The sequence below is a fragment of the Perognathus longimembris genome, chromosome 17 (genome assembly GCF_023159225.1).
Source record: "Perognathus longimembris pacificus isolate PPM17 chromosome 17, ASM2315922v1, whole genome shotgun sequence".
In the NCBI taxonomy this organism is placed as follows: Eukaryota; Metazoa; Chordata; class Mammalia; order Rodentia; family Heteromyidae; genus Perognathus; species Perognathus longimembris.
The window spans coordinates 38,487,001-38,504,122 of NC_063177.1; the positions used below are offsets into that span (position 1 = coordinate 38,487,001).

General features: G+C 42.1%; 3 protein-coding genes across 3 annotated transcripts; 1 reads left to right on the forward strand and 2 right to left on the reverse strand.

The window, feature by feature from the left end:
- Nucleotides 1-2,991: 2,991 nt before the first annotated feature.
- LOC125365341 (keratin-associated protein 4-9-like) lies at nt 2,992-3,483 on the reverse strand. The gene is made up of 2 exons (XM_048365348.1): nt 3,266-3,483; nt 2,992-3,223 (listed from the first exon to the last, which is right to left on the reverse strand). The coding sequence occupies exons 1-2, from the start codon at nt 3,481-3,483 to the stop codon at nt 2,992-2,994; spliced, it is 450 nt and encodes a 149-aa protein (XP_048221305.1).
- Nucleotides 3,484-4,771: 1,288 nt separating this feature from the next.
- On the forward strand, nt 4,772-5,707 carry LOC125365325 (apolipoprotein F-like). The gene has a single exon (XM_048365328.1). The coding sequence runs from the start codon at nt 4,772-4,774 to the stop codon at nt 5,705-5,707; it is 936 nt and encodes a 311-aa protein (XP_048221285.1).
- Nucleotides 5,708-7,955: 2,248 nt separating this feature from the next.
- Nucleotides 7,956-15,031, reverse strand: LOC125365328 (keratin-associated protein 4-3-like). The gene is made up of 3 exons (XM_048365333.1): nt 14,569-15,031; nt 13,000-13,004; nt 7,956-8,120 (listed from the first exon to the last, which is right to left on the reverse strand). Exons 1-3 carry the CDS (start codon nt 15,029-15,031, stop codon nt 7,956-7,958), a joined length of 633 nt encoding a protein of 210 aa, XP_048221290.1.
- Nucleotides 15,032-17,122: the final 2,091 nt, after the last annotated feature.

Consider the following 17,122-nt stretch of genomic DNA (forward strand, 5'->3'; position numbering starts at 1 on the left):
CACTTGAGCTACAGCACCACTTCTGGATTTTTCTATGATTAATTGGAGATAAGAGTCCCATGGAATTTCCTGCTTGGTCCAGCTTTGAACCGCCATCCTCAGATCTTCACCTCCTGAGTAGCTAGGATTACAGGCATGAACTACTGACACCTGGGTCTCTTTTTCTTTTTTTAATGGATGTACGGAGGTTTGAACTCAGAACCTTATGCTTCCTCATCTTGCTTGTTCAGCTAGCTTCCTATTGTGCATCCAGACTAATTCTTTGCTACTTACTCTGGAGACACTCTCATGAACTTTTTATCCCAGGCTGGCCTCAAACCTCAACTTGTCTTGCTCTTCTGCCTGGGATGGCCTCAAACTACGACTGTCCAGATCTCAGTCTCCTGAGTAGCTGGGATTACATATGCCTAGCACCAGCACATGGCTACTATTCCTAGTGTGAAAGTAGTCATTATATTGCTTTTCTTAATTCGTGCATCACCTTGATCCAAACCACACAGTTTGTATAAACCACACACTTGGGTCCTACAATAAGGGTGTGAATTTTGTAAAACCAGAATCTCACTATATGTATTTTGAGTCTTTAGAATTTTGCTATGTGTGGGGCTGGGGATATGGCCTAGTGGCAAGAGAGCTTGCCTCGTATACATGAGGCCCTGGGTTCGATTCCCCAGCACCACATATACAGAAAATGGCCAGAAGTGGCGCTGTGGCTCAAGTGGCAGAGTGCTAGCCTTGAGCAAAAAGGAAGCCAGGAACAGTGCTCAGGCCCTGAGTCCAAGGCCCAGGACTGGCCAAAAAAAAAAAAAAAAGAATTTTGCTATGTGTTGTATACTAGCTGGGACAGGGAGATTTTAGTGGTCCCCAATTATTTCCACTCGTGTTCATGATATGCATAATTTCCTATCCTTGAACAACTTACTTCTACCCAATAGAATAACGAAAGATGATGACAGCCCTACTGCTAGTCAATTCTATCTTTCAGGTCCCCTCCCCCTCTTTCACTGGCTCTGATGAATCAAGCTTTTGTGTAGGAGACGTCCATCAAGGTATAGTATGATACCTTTTACCCAGCCCATGCATCTAGTCAGTCAAAATTGCCTGTGAAAGTCGCATAGAGACGATTTTAATTGGGCCAGATGTCTCCTGGTCTAGGTGACTTGCCTGATAAAGCCATTTGCAAAAGTCATTTGCATGCTATGAGTTCTGAACCCTAATGGCCTCCCATCCCAAAACTATGGTGAATGTAAAATGTAGGTGTACATTAAGAGGCATAGCGTTTCTGCAGCTCACATAGTTTACCTGCTGTACTACCCAGGCAATTGCCCTCAACCATAGATGCCATCTTCTGGATCTGTCTGGCCTCACTATAGCCTCTTCTTTTCCCTGAGTGGTCACAGATAAGGATACTGAGCAGTGTAAAGGCCTACGTTACCTCAGGGAGAGGAAGGGCTATTGGTCTTACTCAACTCTAGAACATCCCAAGGAATTCACTAAAACTACATTTTGTGTAAAGTTCTCCTTCAACTGAATCCAACGTAGTATATGCATCTTAGGATGGCAACCAAGTAAACTTGAACACTTTCCTTTAAAGATACCCAGGTAGAGCCGGACGCTGGTAGCTCATGCCTATAAGCCTAGCTTCTCAGGAGGCTGAGATGTGAGGATTGCCATTCAAAGCCAGCCTGGGAAGAAAAGTCCCTGTGGGGTTTTTCCTCTCCAATTAACCAAAAGTGGAATTGTAGCTCAAACTGGTAAAGTGCTAGCCTTGAGCAAAAATGCTCAGGAATAGCACTCAGACCCCAAGCTCAAGCTCCATAACTGACAAAACAATAAAAGAAATAAGATGTCCAGGTAGTAGCCCCTGAAGTCTGGCCTCAGATGCCATGGGAATTACTAACATATTATTGCTTCCTCTTCCTAAGACAGTGATGTGAAATAAAGCATAACAGCCAAGTGCTGGTAGCTCACACCTGCAATTCTAGTTACTCGGGAGGCTGAGATTTAAGGATCATAGTTCAAAGCCAGCCTAGGCAGGAAAGACCGTGAGACTCTGATCTCTAATAAACTACTCAGAAAAGGCCAGAAGTAGTGCTCTGGCTCGGTGGTAGAACACTAACCTTGACTAAAAAGCTCAGGGACAGCACACAGGCCCCAAGTTCAAGCCCCAGGACTGGTACACACACACACACACACACACACACACACACACACTAATGTGTTGAAGAACAGTGACAGAGACTGTTACCTTAGTCTATGCTCTTCTAAGATCTATTTAGGCATGCAAGTGTGAGAACCAAGTGTCTTTGGCAGATGATCTCAGAACACACTGCAGGCACTATCGAAATGATTCTGAGTAGGGAGGAAACCTGTACAGAATGGCAGCTGCTGGAGGATGTTGCCAATCAACGAGAAACGAGTTACAGATTTCCCCAGCTCCCTTTCATTGGTTGAACTCTGCTCCTAGACACAGTACTGTGCAAAGCTACATCTTCAACTAGGGAAAGTGCTCAGCCATGGTACTAAGATGTTCACTTGCTCGAAGAAATCCTCTTCATCTTTAGAGTGAGGACACTTGAGGAGACAGAGCCGACACACATAAAATTGCCCGCTATGGTCCTCTCCCTCTTTAGAGATGGACTACCAAAAGAGATGTCAGATAAGGATATTCAAGAACTAAAAATAAAGAGGCGTGATATCTTTGCATTTGTATATACGCAAAAGTCAGGTTTATTTAAGATGTAGGAATTACAGCATTTCAAAACACAAATGTTCCCATGGGGGCGGGGGCGCATGATAGTAGACAGATTTCAGAGAAAATTCAAATTCTTGTTTGTTCTAGAGAGACATAGTAACCTGAGCAGCAAGAGAGGAAGTATATTGACAGGCCCACGTGCACCCCAGTGGGAGCTGTCCTCCATGATTCAGCTCACAGGTGGTCTCCAACCAGAATATTGGCTGCTGAGGACCAGAAGGTAAAGATCAGAGCGATCAGCAACAAGAACCACCGCAGCAGCTGGGGCGGCAGCAGGGCCTGCAGCAGCTGGAGATGCAGCAGCTGGGCCTGCAGCAGGGCTGGCAGCACACAGACTGGCAGCAGGGCCTGCAGCAGCTGGAGATGCAGCAGCTGGGGCGGCAGCAGGGCTGGCAGCACACAGACTGGCAGCAGGGCCTGCAGCAGCTGGAGATGCAGCAGCTGGGGCGGCAGCAGGGCCTGCAGCAGCTGGAGATGCAGCAGCTGGGCCTGCAGCAGGGCTGGCAGCACACAGACTGGCAGCATTGGGGCCTGCAGCAGCTGGAGATGCAGCAGCTGGGGCGGCAGCAGGGCTGGCAGCACACGGACTGGCAGCATTGGGGCCTGCAGCAGCTGGACACACAGCAGCTGGGGCGGCAGCAGGTGGTCCTGCAGCAGGTGGTCTGCAGGCAGCTGGGCTGGCAGCAGCCCTGCTCAGAGCAGACGGAGCCACAACAGGAGTTGACCATGGTGTCAGTGGATGGAGGTTCTGGGTGGGTTTTCTTGGGGGTGCTTTGGAAAGTATGGAATAGTCTTTACCCTCATCCAGAGCTCTTTTTATACCCTACTAAGGGTCTGCTGTCATCACCTGCAGCATTCTTTCCTTGTTATTGTTTGTGTGATATAAGTGGGTATTACATTAGACACGATTGTTTTCCTGATTGAATTTTTTTTTAACTGGTTGCAAAACACAATTTCCTTTTCCTGGTGTGTTAGGATTCATCCGCCAGCTCTTCCTGAATCATCTCGCATAGGTCATTCTTGCTCTCGCACTTGGGAAGAGAGCTGTCCCATGACATTTTGTCTCTTGGGACTATATGCTTCAGTCTCAGTTTGTATAATACATCTTGTCTGTCCTTGGGTAATAATGATTCTTAAAGACCCATGTTGTTGTTGTTGTTCTTGTTCTTGTTGTTTGTCTGGAGACCCAGAAAGACAATGCTGACAGATAGCTCATTTTTAGGGGTTTATCCCCCATGGTAAAGAGGTTTTTGAATGTAAAACACAGACTACTGACATGAAAACAAGAAGACCCTTGAAACAAGCACACACGCATACCCCTCCTCCAGCCACCATGTAATTTAGGAACTATTTTGAGAATTTATCATGGCAAATACAAAACTATTTTCAGGAAAAATGCCAAGTCCTGAAATTTTGATGTTTCTCTTTCCTTGGACACAAATTTCCAAAACTCATCTTTAGGGCCTCTGGCAAAAACGGGCTGCCAAAGTAAAGTTCAGCTGTGCTATGATATTCAGTTCTTTGATCTCTCTTGCTCTGTTGGACTGATTTTTCTTCTTTCTTTGACTTCTTGTCTTTTTAGCTGGCTGGCCATGGTAACTCATCAACTTTGCCTTTTGGATTGGATTGCCTACTTCAAATCACCCTCTTACCCTAGCTCATATTGTGTCATCTTGCTTGGCTCATTGCTATTCTTTTATTATTTGAATTGTTCAGCAGAATTCACTCTCTAGTTCTTTGTGTTCTTCCAAGCAAGAGACAGAAGGCTGACCACAGAAAACAGAGTTCTAGATCAATGGGCATCTGCTTATGTGGGTAATTTTTTTCATCATTAAAAGTAGCAAAATCTTAAATGATTAAAAGGAGCCTACAAGTGGTAGAGTGCTAGCCTTGAGCAAAAGCAGCTCAAGGACAGTGCCCGGGCCCTGAGTTCAAGCCTCAGGACTGAAAAAAAAGAAAAAGGAAAATATTCACATGTTTGGGGTCCTCTTCTTTCCAGGGTCCTTTGCTCTAGACATGCCTAGCAGCAAACTCATCACAATAGCAGTTGGGCTTCTTGTCTGTCTCCTGATGTCTCCTGCGGATGCCATTTCAGATAGAAAGCAGACAAATGTCTCCAAGGTGTACCTTCCTTCATCTTTGGGACCCCAACTTCCGTCCTTAGGCTCCTTATCCTGCCAAACCCTGCTCCCAAAGTCCCTGCCTGGATTCAACTCCATGGCCCCTCTACCCAAGTTTCTGGTAGGCCTGGCTCTAAGAAATGCCCTGGAAGTCGCTGGCTGTCAGTCTGAGGCTTGGGCCCTACAGCTTTGGCTCTTTCGCTTGGGAGGTGTGAATGCAACACAGCTCCTCATCCATCATCTTCAAGGACTCCAGAAAGGCAAAAGGACAAAGAGGGAAATCTCAATGGAAATCCTGGCCTCAGCTCTGCAGCTGTTAGTCAGGGACCAGCCAGGACCAAAGAGGGCTCCACGCTCCATCCCCACAGTGGACTGTGACAACCATCGGGAAAACGAAGTATACAACATAATCAGACTACTGCCAGGAGTGGGAACCTACTACAACTTGGGCACAGCTGTGTATTATGCTGTTTGGAATTGCTCTGAAAAGGCCAAGGAACGAGGCAAAGAGGGGGCCATAGATCTGGGCTTTGACCTTCTGATGTCCATGGCAGGAGCATCAGGGGGGCCTGCTGGCATAGTTATCAGTGCTGCACTTAAACCAGCTTTGAAGGCTGGGGTTCATCGGCTGATCCAGTATTACCATGCTGAGAAAGAGGTAAACACCACTAGCATGGAGGGCTTAAGAGGTACATCAGATGTGAGTGACTGGGAAGAGACAATTACCATGGCTCCTTTGATAGCAGAAGTAGTAAGTTCACCTCCCTCCTGGGCCTGGGCCTTATTCAAGAGCTATGGCTTAGATCTTGAGGCTGGGAGTTTGGGGGTATAAAAGATGGTAACCACAGAAGGAATAAATCAAATATTCTGACAAGCTGTATCTGGTAAAAAAAAAAAAAAAAAAAAAAAAAAAAAAGGAGCCTAATTCAATGACTAGCCAAAGTAAGAAATGACACTAGTCCACTAGTTGGAATGTATTTCCTGTACCCTGGTTCATGGGAACCCACAAATTTCACTTGTATTTGTTGTGATAGCTCCATTTTCATCTTGGATTTTAGTTAATGAGTCATTTCCATTCTGCTTTTGGTAAGATTGGCTACGGGTTTATCAAAGAACCAACTTTTTCTTTCATTGGTTTTTTTATATGGTTTTTCAGTATCTACTTCATTGGTTTCTACTCTAACCCTTATTATTTCATTCTATCCACTGGTTTGGGAGTTTAGCTAGTACTTTGTTCTCAAGGAATTTGAGGTTCATCATTAGTGTATGACCTCTAATTCCAGTCAAAATGACCATCAGAGCAACAACAAATGCTAGAGAGGATACTGGAGAAAATTATCTCTACTAACACTGTTGGTGGGGATGTAAATTAGTATAACTACTATGCAAGTCAGCAATGGAGATCTCTTGGTGAGTTAAAAATAAAACACCCTACGATCCAGCAATATTATTCTTGGGCATTTATTTGAAAGAATGTAAGTCAGACCATAATAATGGCACCTGCAAGCCCATGCCCATTGCAGCACTATTTCTAATAAGTCTTGCTTGTAGGCCCAGGCTATTCTGAAACTCAGCCAGTGGCCCAGGTTAGCCTCTGGCTCATAGCACTCCAGCATTAGCCTCCAAAATAATAGGATTACAGATGTGAGCCATAACTTATTTTTGTCAGTCATGGGGCTTGAACTCAGGGACTGGCTGCTATCCCTGAGCTCTTTTGCTCAAGGATAACACCCTACCCCTCTGAGCCACAACTCTGCTTCTGGTTTTCTGGTAATTAATTAGAGATAAAGGTCTCATGAACTTTCCTACCCAGGCTAGCTTTGGACTGCGATCCTCAGATCTCAGCCTCCTGAGTAGCTATGATTACAAATGTGAGTCACCAGTGTCTGGGCTGAGCCTTGACTTTTGATTCCAGAATGTAATGTATTTATGGCCAAGGTAAGGTAATAATAGGCAGGTCAGAACTTGTAGCCATTTTACCACAGTCCAGAATTTATGAACAGAATTGCTTACCTGATTTCTTAGTGAATTTATTATTGGCATATAGCAAAAGCTATATACTAATAATATACTTTTGTATGCTGATTTTGCATCTTACTGCTTGATTGAATAGGTCAGTCAATGCTAAAGTGGTGGTTAATGACATCAGTAGGGTTAACTACAGAATTACATCATCTGCAATCATATCATCTGCAAATAGGGGTGGTTTAATGTCCTCCTTTGTAATTCATATCCTTTTTGTTTCTCTTGCCTTAGTGTTAGAGCTAAGAATTCAATCACTGTACTGAAAAGAAGAAGTGAGAGTGGGCAATCTTCTCCTGTTCCTGATCTTAGAGGGAATGCTCCCAAGTCTCCCCTATTATGTCTAATTTATTCAGAACCTTCATAATGAAATGATTTTGAGTTTTAGCAAAGGATTTTATAAGTAACATTAAGATGGTCATGTGGGTTTTATCCTTGAGTCTTCTTATCTACTATATTACATTTATTAGTTTACTTATGTTTAGCCTGAAATAAACACCAACTGGATTATGATGTGTGCAAACCTTTCTTTTTTAAAGTCATTTGTTCCTATTTTTACTATAAGACTAAACTCAATTTTAAGGCCCTCTGATATCATGTCCTCCTGTGCCATGAAGCAAAATTAGCATTAATAAGAAATAATGAGAGATAAGAACTCTCAGGATCTGAGTATTAAAACAAAGCTTTATTGGAAACCTTCAAGCAAATCTGTATCAAAATAGATTTCACAAAAAAAAAAAAAACAACACATGGGTAAGAAAATAAATCAATAAGTGAAACATTTGGATGCTTTTGTTTTAAAATCAGAGTTAGGGATTCTCAAACAACTCTACATAAGTTGAGTCTATATTCTGATTCAATTGAGAGTGTATCTAATTTTTTTTTAAAAAGAAAGAGAATAAATAACAAGATAGAAAACAGACTTTTCCAAATTACTCGATGTGTCTGAAGTTCATACTATCACAGCAAGGTCTACATTTTCTGTTGAAAAGAGGTCCTCTCTGCGGTGGCTGAAAGATGGGGTTAGACTGCCCACAGACCCAGATCACAACCCAGATTCAGCAACAAGAACTCCCACAGTGGCTGGGGTGGCAGCACGCTGGTCTACAGCAGGTGGTCTGGCAGCAGGAAGGGCGGCAGCAGGTGGACACACAGCAGCTGGGGCAGCAACAGCTGGAGGTGCAGCACTGGGGCCTGCAGCAGCTGGACACACAGCAGCTGGGCTGGCAACAGGTCTCCTGGCAGAGACCTTGGCCACAGTCTTGCTCAGGGTAGACCGAGCTTCAACAAGAGATGACCATGATGTTCAGGATGGAAGTTCTGAGTGGGTTTCCAGATGAATTTATTTCTTTAATCTGGAAATCTTCTTGCTCAAGGTCCCTTTTTGTATATGCCTGGTGAGGGAGCGCTCCCTTGTTATTATTTATCCTAATAAGTAACTAATTGTTAGGCAGTTATGTTTTCCAAATTGAATGGCAAACACTGTTCCCTTTTCCTGATGGATGACATTCATGCTGTTCATTCTTCCTGTACCACATCTACTTTTTGATTCCTTTGTGTGCTTTATTTTGGTTCAGATGCTGGCTAGCTATTCCAATGTAAATGTGCCATCTCTTAACACCATCTGATCTTTCCTTCTGAGCGGCATCATCATTCTCTTCTGGGTTTAAAATATTCCAGCTTCTTCTACTGGGCAGTGTTCATGTGAAGATTGACATGAAATTCAGATGTCATTCATCCCCATCACTGGGTCATGCCATGGCCACAGTTTTTGTTCCATTCCTATGTACCAGAGACTTAAACATGGGTTCAAGCAGATCTAATGAAATTTCAGAAGTATAGCATCTTAGCACTGGAAGGCAAGGTTAGATCTATCAGTATGGCCCATTGTAATTTAAAATACTCAAGCGAGCAAAATTAGAAGAAACTCCAAGACATACAAATTATTCTTACCCTACTTCTTGATTCTTAGGTTTATTAACAGATATCCTCTTTTTGAAAGGCAAACAGGTTGGTTTGGAGGCATAGCTCAAGTAGAACAATACCTCTCTAGCAATTATTTAGCCCGATGCTCAAACCTCAATGCTGCCAAAAGGAGATTGCAAAAAAGAAAGAACGGCAAAAGTAAATCTTGGATGGACACAAAGTTTCAGGAGTCACCACTGGAATTTGCACCTATATTACTGGAAAAATTTATGCTTCTATTTAAAAACTGGAGTCTACAGTGTGGCTTCAATTATTTTTAAGGTGAATGGGAAAATATCAAAGCACTAAAGTAATAATTAATTGCTAATAGTAATTATATGTGGTCAATGGGATCATGACAGCTTGTAATTTTTATCAGGACCTTTGAGGTTGGGCTGGGTCATCTCAGGCTAGCCTAATGTTCAGGCAATGTTCAGGTCAATTGTATGGTTGAGATTCAAAAATGAGCTGGTAAACAACCATCACCTTGAGTTCTCTGTATCCAGCAGGAAAGATACCACCAAGAACCACAAGGGAGAACCTTACCCTCATTCTGGAACTAAGCCTCATACCCATTCTGACTAGCTTGTGAACTTAAAATAGGGGTTTCTAAATATTTTGAGTCTCCCTCTTGCCACAGAAAGCTGATAAACAAACCCAAATGACCACTGATCTATTTCATGAGAAGGAATTCTACAAAGACAATGCTTTTACACTGTTGAGTGCATAGGAAAGCAAAGCCTCACTAGAAACAGAAGGGCTTTCTGTGAACTAGAAGAGAGGACCGTGGCATTTCAAGCAGGAGGGCTGTCTCAGAAGGTCTTTGAGTGAGCCTAGGCCTTCTTTCTTTTTTCTTTATTACTTCTGTGGTAATTCCAATGTCAAGACTCTAAGATGATAAGCCACAAGTGAGCAGAGAGCTGCAGCTCAGGGACGGATGCAGAAATGCACATGAGGCTACAGAAATGGAGAAAGTCAATCAGGGAGTTCATGTGGCAGGGATTCGGTAAGACCACAGGGAGCCTGAATGCATATGTGGGCACTTCTCCAGCTCTCTCTGACCAGTGCATTCCAGCAATAAGACCAAGCCTCCAACCTTTGCCTCAGAAGAAATCAATCTGGCATTAAATCAGATTCTTCGATCTTACAACTCCAGCCAGAGAGACTAGTTCTTAAGACACCCAGCACAGCTAGCTTTCTGGAACAAAGAGATGGCTTTAAATATGCAGTCATGCAATCTCTCCTTCAATTTACTAACTCCCAGCCCTTGACTCAGATCATACAGAGGAAGCAATAATACCAAGTCCCAGAGTTTTCCTGGAGGAATCTGACTGCACAGTTCTGCTAGCTGCTCTCCATGATCAGGCTTCTAGCCTGCATCTAAGAATTGGCAGAAGAGGTAATTAGTAAGACTTTCATCCTCTTCCCATCTCAATAAAACCAAGTCTCCATCTTCTCCTTGAAAGGAGTTTGACCACCCATCAAGCACTCTTAACTTTTATAGCTCCCATCAAAAGGACTGCCTCTTAAATTCAAGGGCCCACAAGGACAAGAAAGAGATCAAAGACGCACTTTTCAGCAGGCTCAGGTACACTATCAATGGTTATTCCCTCTAGCTCAATGTAGAGCTAGCAAGAAAAACAAAATCTCAATTTCTGACTGGAGGGGCTTTAACTGCATATTCACCATTCTGATCTCCCATGTGCTCCAGACGCAGTGGACATTTTATTAGCCTTTATTCTAGAACTGATGGAAAATAATTGGAAGAACTTTGAGATCCTAATGTACAACAGATAAATGGTACATTCCACGATTCCTTCCCCCGTCCCCAAGAACTAAAACTGGTCAAAGTAAACAAACCAAACTATTAAAAATAACTAAAACTAATTTATGTTAATGAATGTTTTATTTAAAAAAATAGATTGTATTTGGCATAGATCATGGGAAGAGAAGAGGTAAAAGCAGTAAGTAATGATTGTCCCAACACTCAACATTCCCCAGGAGTATATAATGCTCTTAGAGATGAATCATTCTCAGAGGGAAAGTGAGTTGCTGATTCCATAGTCTGCAATGTTCCATACCCATATCATGGGGGTGGGGGGATTGGGGACTGAAAAAGCCCCAGTGACTCATAACCAGGCTTACAACAGAAAACACATGTTTGCAAACATAAGCTTTATGTTCGTCAGAAATGCGCTTGGAAAGTCTTTTGGAGGTTGATAGAATTGTAAAGCTGGAGTCCTGTAGAACTACAGATTGTCATTATTCATAGCCAATAAATAATGCTTAAGATCCCCCATTTCTGTTTCTAACCTACTTGTTCTTTAAGACTGGTGACATTATCTTCTCCACCAAACTTTTCCAACACTCAGCCCAAACCACTCCTCCCTTAAATCACCCCATCTAGCATCCTGGTCCTGTGCTCCTTTTATTTTATATTCTTGGAAATGTTTCAGCTTAGGTATTTTTCAGATACAATTAACAAATAAAATTGCATGTATTCAGGGTATTTTGACATACATATCCATTGTGAAATTTTTACACCAGTCAAGCTCATTAACAAATCTTTTACCTCATATAATGACCCTTTTACAGAGAGATAATTTAAGACATACTATGTTAGTAAATTTTGATTATACAATTCAATACTGGTAACTGTGGTCTTATTGTACATTAGATTTTCAGAACTTTTTCATCTTGAGGAACTAAAACACTTCAGTGAACATTTTCCCCATTCCTCTCAACTATCATTTTTACTCTCTGTTTACTTCAATGAGTTTGACTCTTTGGGATGAAGTGTAAGTGAGATCATGTACTTTTTATGCAACCATGTCTGGCTTATTTCATTTAACATATCATTCTGCAGGTCGATCCATGTTTGCACAAGTGTCAGGATTTCCTTCTTAAGGCTAAAGAATGTTCCCTATATTTTGGATATGTATATTGTCACATGAGGAGTGGAGACTGAACCTGAGGATATGATTGCTGGATTCCATTACCACTCCCTTCATGTCAGAATGTGTTATGTTTGTGACACCTTTGTTTCCCTTTTGTTCCCTTTCTGAATAAAAAGCCTTTGCCCAGAGTCACAGTGTTTAGCTCTTAAATCTGTTGCTGTGATTTTGCAATGGAAAGGAAATGCTTGAAAAGTCACAGAAGAACCCTGTGAACCGCACATTGCAGAGAAAACACGGGTAGCTGGGTGACTTCATCCAGGCCATGTTGAGTGAGTGAGTCCAGGTGTCCTAGTTAGACATGCCTGCAAACCCTGTGTTTGGAACTTTAATGGAGCATGACCAAATGGATGTCACTTACATGTCCAGCACCATAAAAACAGAACTCACCTAGTATTTCCAACTTAACTTGCATTACTTTTCTTCCCATACATGACATGTTTTATCCATTACACTCGCTAACTTTCTCCCTGTATCTGTGGCTTCGATCTGGCATCTCAGAGCCTTTTCTGCTCAGAGGACCTACCACAGCAAGTCCCTATGAATTAATGAATGAATTATTTAAGTCCCTGTGAATGAATCTTTACATCTATCTTCTCCTTGAAAGGATTGCCATGTTCTCTTGGTATCTTTTGAACAACAATTCCTTCATAAGAATATGAACATATAGATCTGGGAAATGTAGCTCAGTAGTAGAGCATTTTACCTTCTATGTACAAAACTCTGATTTTAATACTACCAAAAAAGTAGCATAGAAGTCACTAAGAGAAAGGTTACAAATAAGAATATGAACATATAGCAGTCATTCAAGCCTCTGATTTTTTTTTTTTTTTTTTTTTGTCCAGTCCTGGGGCGTGGCTTCAGGGCTTGAGCATTGTCCCTGGCTTCTTTTTGCTCAAGGCTAGCACTCTGCCACTTGAGCCACAGTGCCACTTCTGGCTTTTTCTATATATGTGGTGCTGAGGAATCGAACCCAGGGCTTCATGTATATGAGACGAACACTTTACCACTAGGCCATATTCCCAGCCCAATCCTCTGATTTTATCTTGGCTTATATATTGAAGGCTGAGTATATTCTCCTGAGTTTTCAGACTTAATACATTTTATGTATATGAACCGATTCATGCATTTTGTTCTTCTTCCACCAATACATTCCTCGTTTTCACTAATATTCCAAACATACTCTATCTGCCATGTCTTCCTATTAAATCTAAGGTTGTAGAGTAAGTCATCCAGAAGTTTACTGGAAATACTAGGTGATCAATCATCTTATCCACTGAAAAAGAAAGATATTGTTAGTTAATATATTTTTCTTCCCTCACTTCCATCCTCCTCTCTCTCCCTCCTTTCCTTCCTTCTGGGGTTTGAACTTAGTGCCTATGTTTATTAGGCAAGCACTCTACTACTTTAGCTGCACTTCTAGCCCCTTTTGCCTTGTTTTAGGGTTTTGTTTTCAGATAAGATCTCAGACCTTTTCCTGGGCTGGCCTCAGATCATGAGCCTCCTACCTTCCCAAATAGCTAGGATTACCAATGTGTACCACCATAGACAGCTTTTTTTTTTAATAAATCTTACTAACATTTTGCCTGGATTGGCTTCAAACTATGACTCCTATTTCTGACTCTCAAATAGCTAAGGATTCTAGGTACGCATCACCACACCCAGCCCTTTCTTTGTTTTTATAGTTGGCATATAAAGCTTGTATATATTTATAGGGCATCACCTGATGTTTTCATACATCTTATATAATGTTCAAATCAGAATAAGGATGTTTATCTCCTCCAACAGTTACCATTTATTGATGCTGAAAACATCCGACACCACTTCTTCTAGCTTTCTGTGAAATATATAGAATACATAAGATTTTATGTATTTTGAAGCAATAGACACCATACTGTGCAATGGAACACCAAAACTCATTTCTCTCATCTAAGTGTAACTTTATTATTAGCCAACCTGGCCCCATCTCTTTCCCCTTACTCTCCCCAACCTCTGGGAACCACTTTTCTATTTTTAACTTCTATAAGAATAACTTTTTTAGATTCCTCATGTGAATGACATCATGCTGAATTTTTCTCTCTATGCCTGGTTGATGTCACTTAACATACTGTATTCTAGATCCATCCATGGTGGTACAAGGGACAGGATTCCATTCATTTTTGTGGGTGATTTGCATTCCCTTGTGCATACAACATTTTATTTAGCCACCCATCAGTTTGGTGGACATTCAGGTTGATTCAGTTCCTTGGTTGATGTGGACTGGGCCATAATAAGAATAGGCATGTACTTGCAAAATCAATGTTCTAGCAAAATCAATGTTCTAGCAAAATCAGCTTTTCTTGTGGCTACAGACACTTTTCTTCATCTTGAAAGAAATAGCATGAGAAAAGAAAGGGACAGTCAAGCCTTAAAAAAAGGAAGAAAATACAAGAATGATTGGTACCAATGTAATATTTATTGAAGAATAGTTAACACATAATTGCAAAGATAAAGACAAAGAGGACAGTCAGAATCAGGGGCTGAGTGTGAGGATTTTGTGTATCTGTGGCCTGGTGGGGGACACTCACAGGACTGATGAGTGGCATTTAATGTAGACAGATGTCCTTCGGCAAAGTTCTTACTAGCATAGTGGGATAAGAAAGCTGATGACCAGTCAGTCAGCACAGGGAAAAGTAGCTGTAGATGGCACTTTCACACTGTTCTAAGAATGACTGTCTCGTCAGACTGGAGGTTCTTCAATAGGAAGAACCACAGCAGGCAGGGCGACAGCAAGTTGTATGGCAGCAGGTGGTCTGGCAGCAGCTGGGGCGGCAACAGCTGGACACACCACAGCTGGGGCGGCAGCAGGTGGTCTGGCAGCAGCTTGGGCGACAACAGCTGGACACACCGCAACTGGGGCGGCAACAGCTGGACACACCGCAGCTGGGGCGGCAGCAGGTGGTCTGGCTGCAAGTAGTCTGGCAGCAGACTGGGCGGCAGCAGCTGGGGCGGCAGCAGGTGGTCTGGCAGCAGACTGGGCGGCAACAGCTGGGGCGGCAACAACTGGACACACAGCAGCTGGGACGGCAGCAGGTGGTCTGGCAGCAGGTGGTCTGACAACAGGTGGGACGACAGCAGCTAGAACCACCGCAGCTGGGCTGGCAGCAGGTCTCCTGGCAGAGGCCTTGGCCACAGCCCTGCTCACAGCAGGGAGAGCCACAGCAGGAGTTGACCATGGTGTCTGGGGATGGAGGTTCTGAATAAGTTTCCAAGAGAGTGAGTTTCTCAGATGTGGGAGTTTCCTACACTGTGTCCACTTTTATACTCTGCTGCTCTTGCTCTGCAAAGGGCTGTTTCCTTGTTATTGTTTATATAATAAAGAAGCAATGACCAAATGAATTGTTGTGGAAGATTCTATATCGAAGTCAGGGAGTATGCATTGCCTTAGGTTGATCGGATCCAGTCTTTTCTCCTGAGTCACCTTGGTGTACTTCCTTTAAGGTCAAGGACTGTTAATGTTGCTCTTCTGATTGGTTGTCATGTGAAAGATCACATAAATTTCAACCTTCTGTGTGTCAGCATGAGGGCTTTGCATCGCATTCCTGTGTTCTCTACGACTCTACTCCTTGTTTTCTAGACTCTTTTGAGATCAACAGCAGATCATGTGAAAGTACAGAACAAAGATATGTTTTCTTGAAATATGTGAAGCAGTACGACTTTTATGAAACAGAACAGGAGGAGGTAACAAATTTTACAAAAAATGTACCAGCTGCCTTATGTATGAAACTGTAACCCTTCTGTGCATCACTTTGACAATAAATAAGTAATTATTCAGAAAAAAGTTTTAAAATTTTATAATAGAAAGAAAGAAATTGCATCGCTGTGCAAAGTCATCCAAGGCAGGTAAATCCCTGAGATTCTTATCTCCAGTTAAACACTCCTTCACCAGCAGTGAAGGTGTGGCTCAAGTGGTAGAGTGTCAGCCTAGATGAAAAAAACTAAGGGACAGTGTCCAGGCTCTGAGTCCAAGCCCCAGTACCAGCACATCCACAGACAAGAGACAGAGAAAAAGAAGGAAGGGAAGGAGGGAGGGAGGGAGGGAGGGAGGGAGGGAGGGAGGGAGGGAGGGAGGGAGGGAAAGAAGTGAAAATCTGAAATCTAGGCCTGGTAGTACATGCCTATCATCTAAGCATTCAGGAAGTTGAAATAAGAGGATTAAGTGTTTAATACTACAAAGAGAGACCTTGTATTAAAAACTGTGAATGAAATCAAATAGCTTAAAGACATATTGTTAGCAAATAATAAATACTTTAACAGAAAATGAACTAATTTCCTGCATGTATGGACATCCATTACAACCTATTAAGGAAAAAAATGATCAACCACCAAAGGATATTCAATATCATTTCACAAGAAAAGGAACTTAAATACTTATCGGGCTTCTGAAAGATCATCTCACTCGCAACTTTAAACAATGTTTAGTTGAGTAATTTATTCCTTCTTCAAACCACATACTATTTGTTCAGAGGCACAGGTGCTACCCTGAACTCTGGGAATACAAGAGTGAAAGAGTTGCCATTTTTAATGATAAGTGTAAACTATTTAAGTTTTAAAACTTTAACGAATTAGCACAGCTATACGGAAATGTATTTTAATAGGCTTCAATGTACAATTTGAAGGATATTTCTTTTGGTGGCAGTGGGGTTTGAACTCAGGGCCCAGTGCTTGCTACACAGGCACAAGAGTGCCATCCATGCCTGTAGCCCCCTGGTACTGGAAGATGGCATGTTGAATTATCTTTAACTTGCTGCTTGATCCTTGAATCAAATGCAGTTAAAAGAGGTGTTCTGGTTTTATCTCAAGAAACTCAAGGGCAGGTAAAGTAGGCAATCTGCTTTTGGAGAAATCTAATGGTTTCACATTTTCTTTAATATAGGTTTTGATTCTTATATGCAAGCCCTTTCCTTTGTTCACATGACAGAACATGCCCCCCCCCAGCAGATTTTATTTAAATGAGTATGTTTGACTAAATGAATGGATTCAAATAATTTGTAAATATTTTATTTAAATAAAAATAATAATTAAGAACCACAAATGATTATGATACCAAGAGTAAGTATTTATTGGGACACAGACACTCCATCACACAAAATTCCTTGCAACAACCAACCCCTGCTCAGCAGTGGTAAGACTAGGCACGTGTTCCAATGAGGTCATGTGAAACATTTGGTCATCTGACTGGATGCCAATGTAATACACATAGAAGTTAGTGGTTCTGGGGATTTACTGGTTTAAATAGCCACTTTAAATAGCTCCTCAGTAGCTTG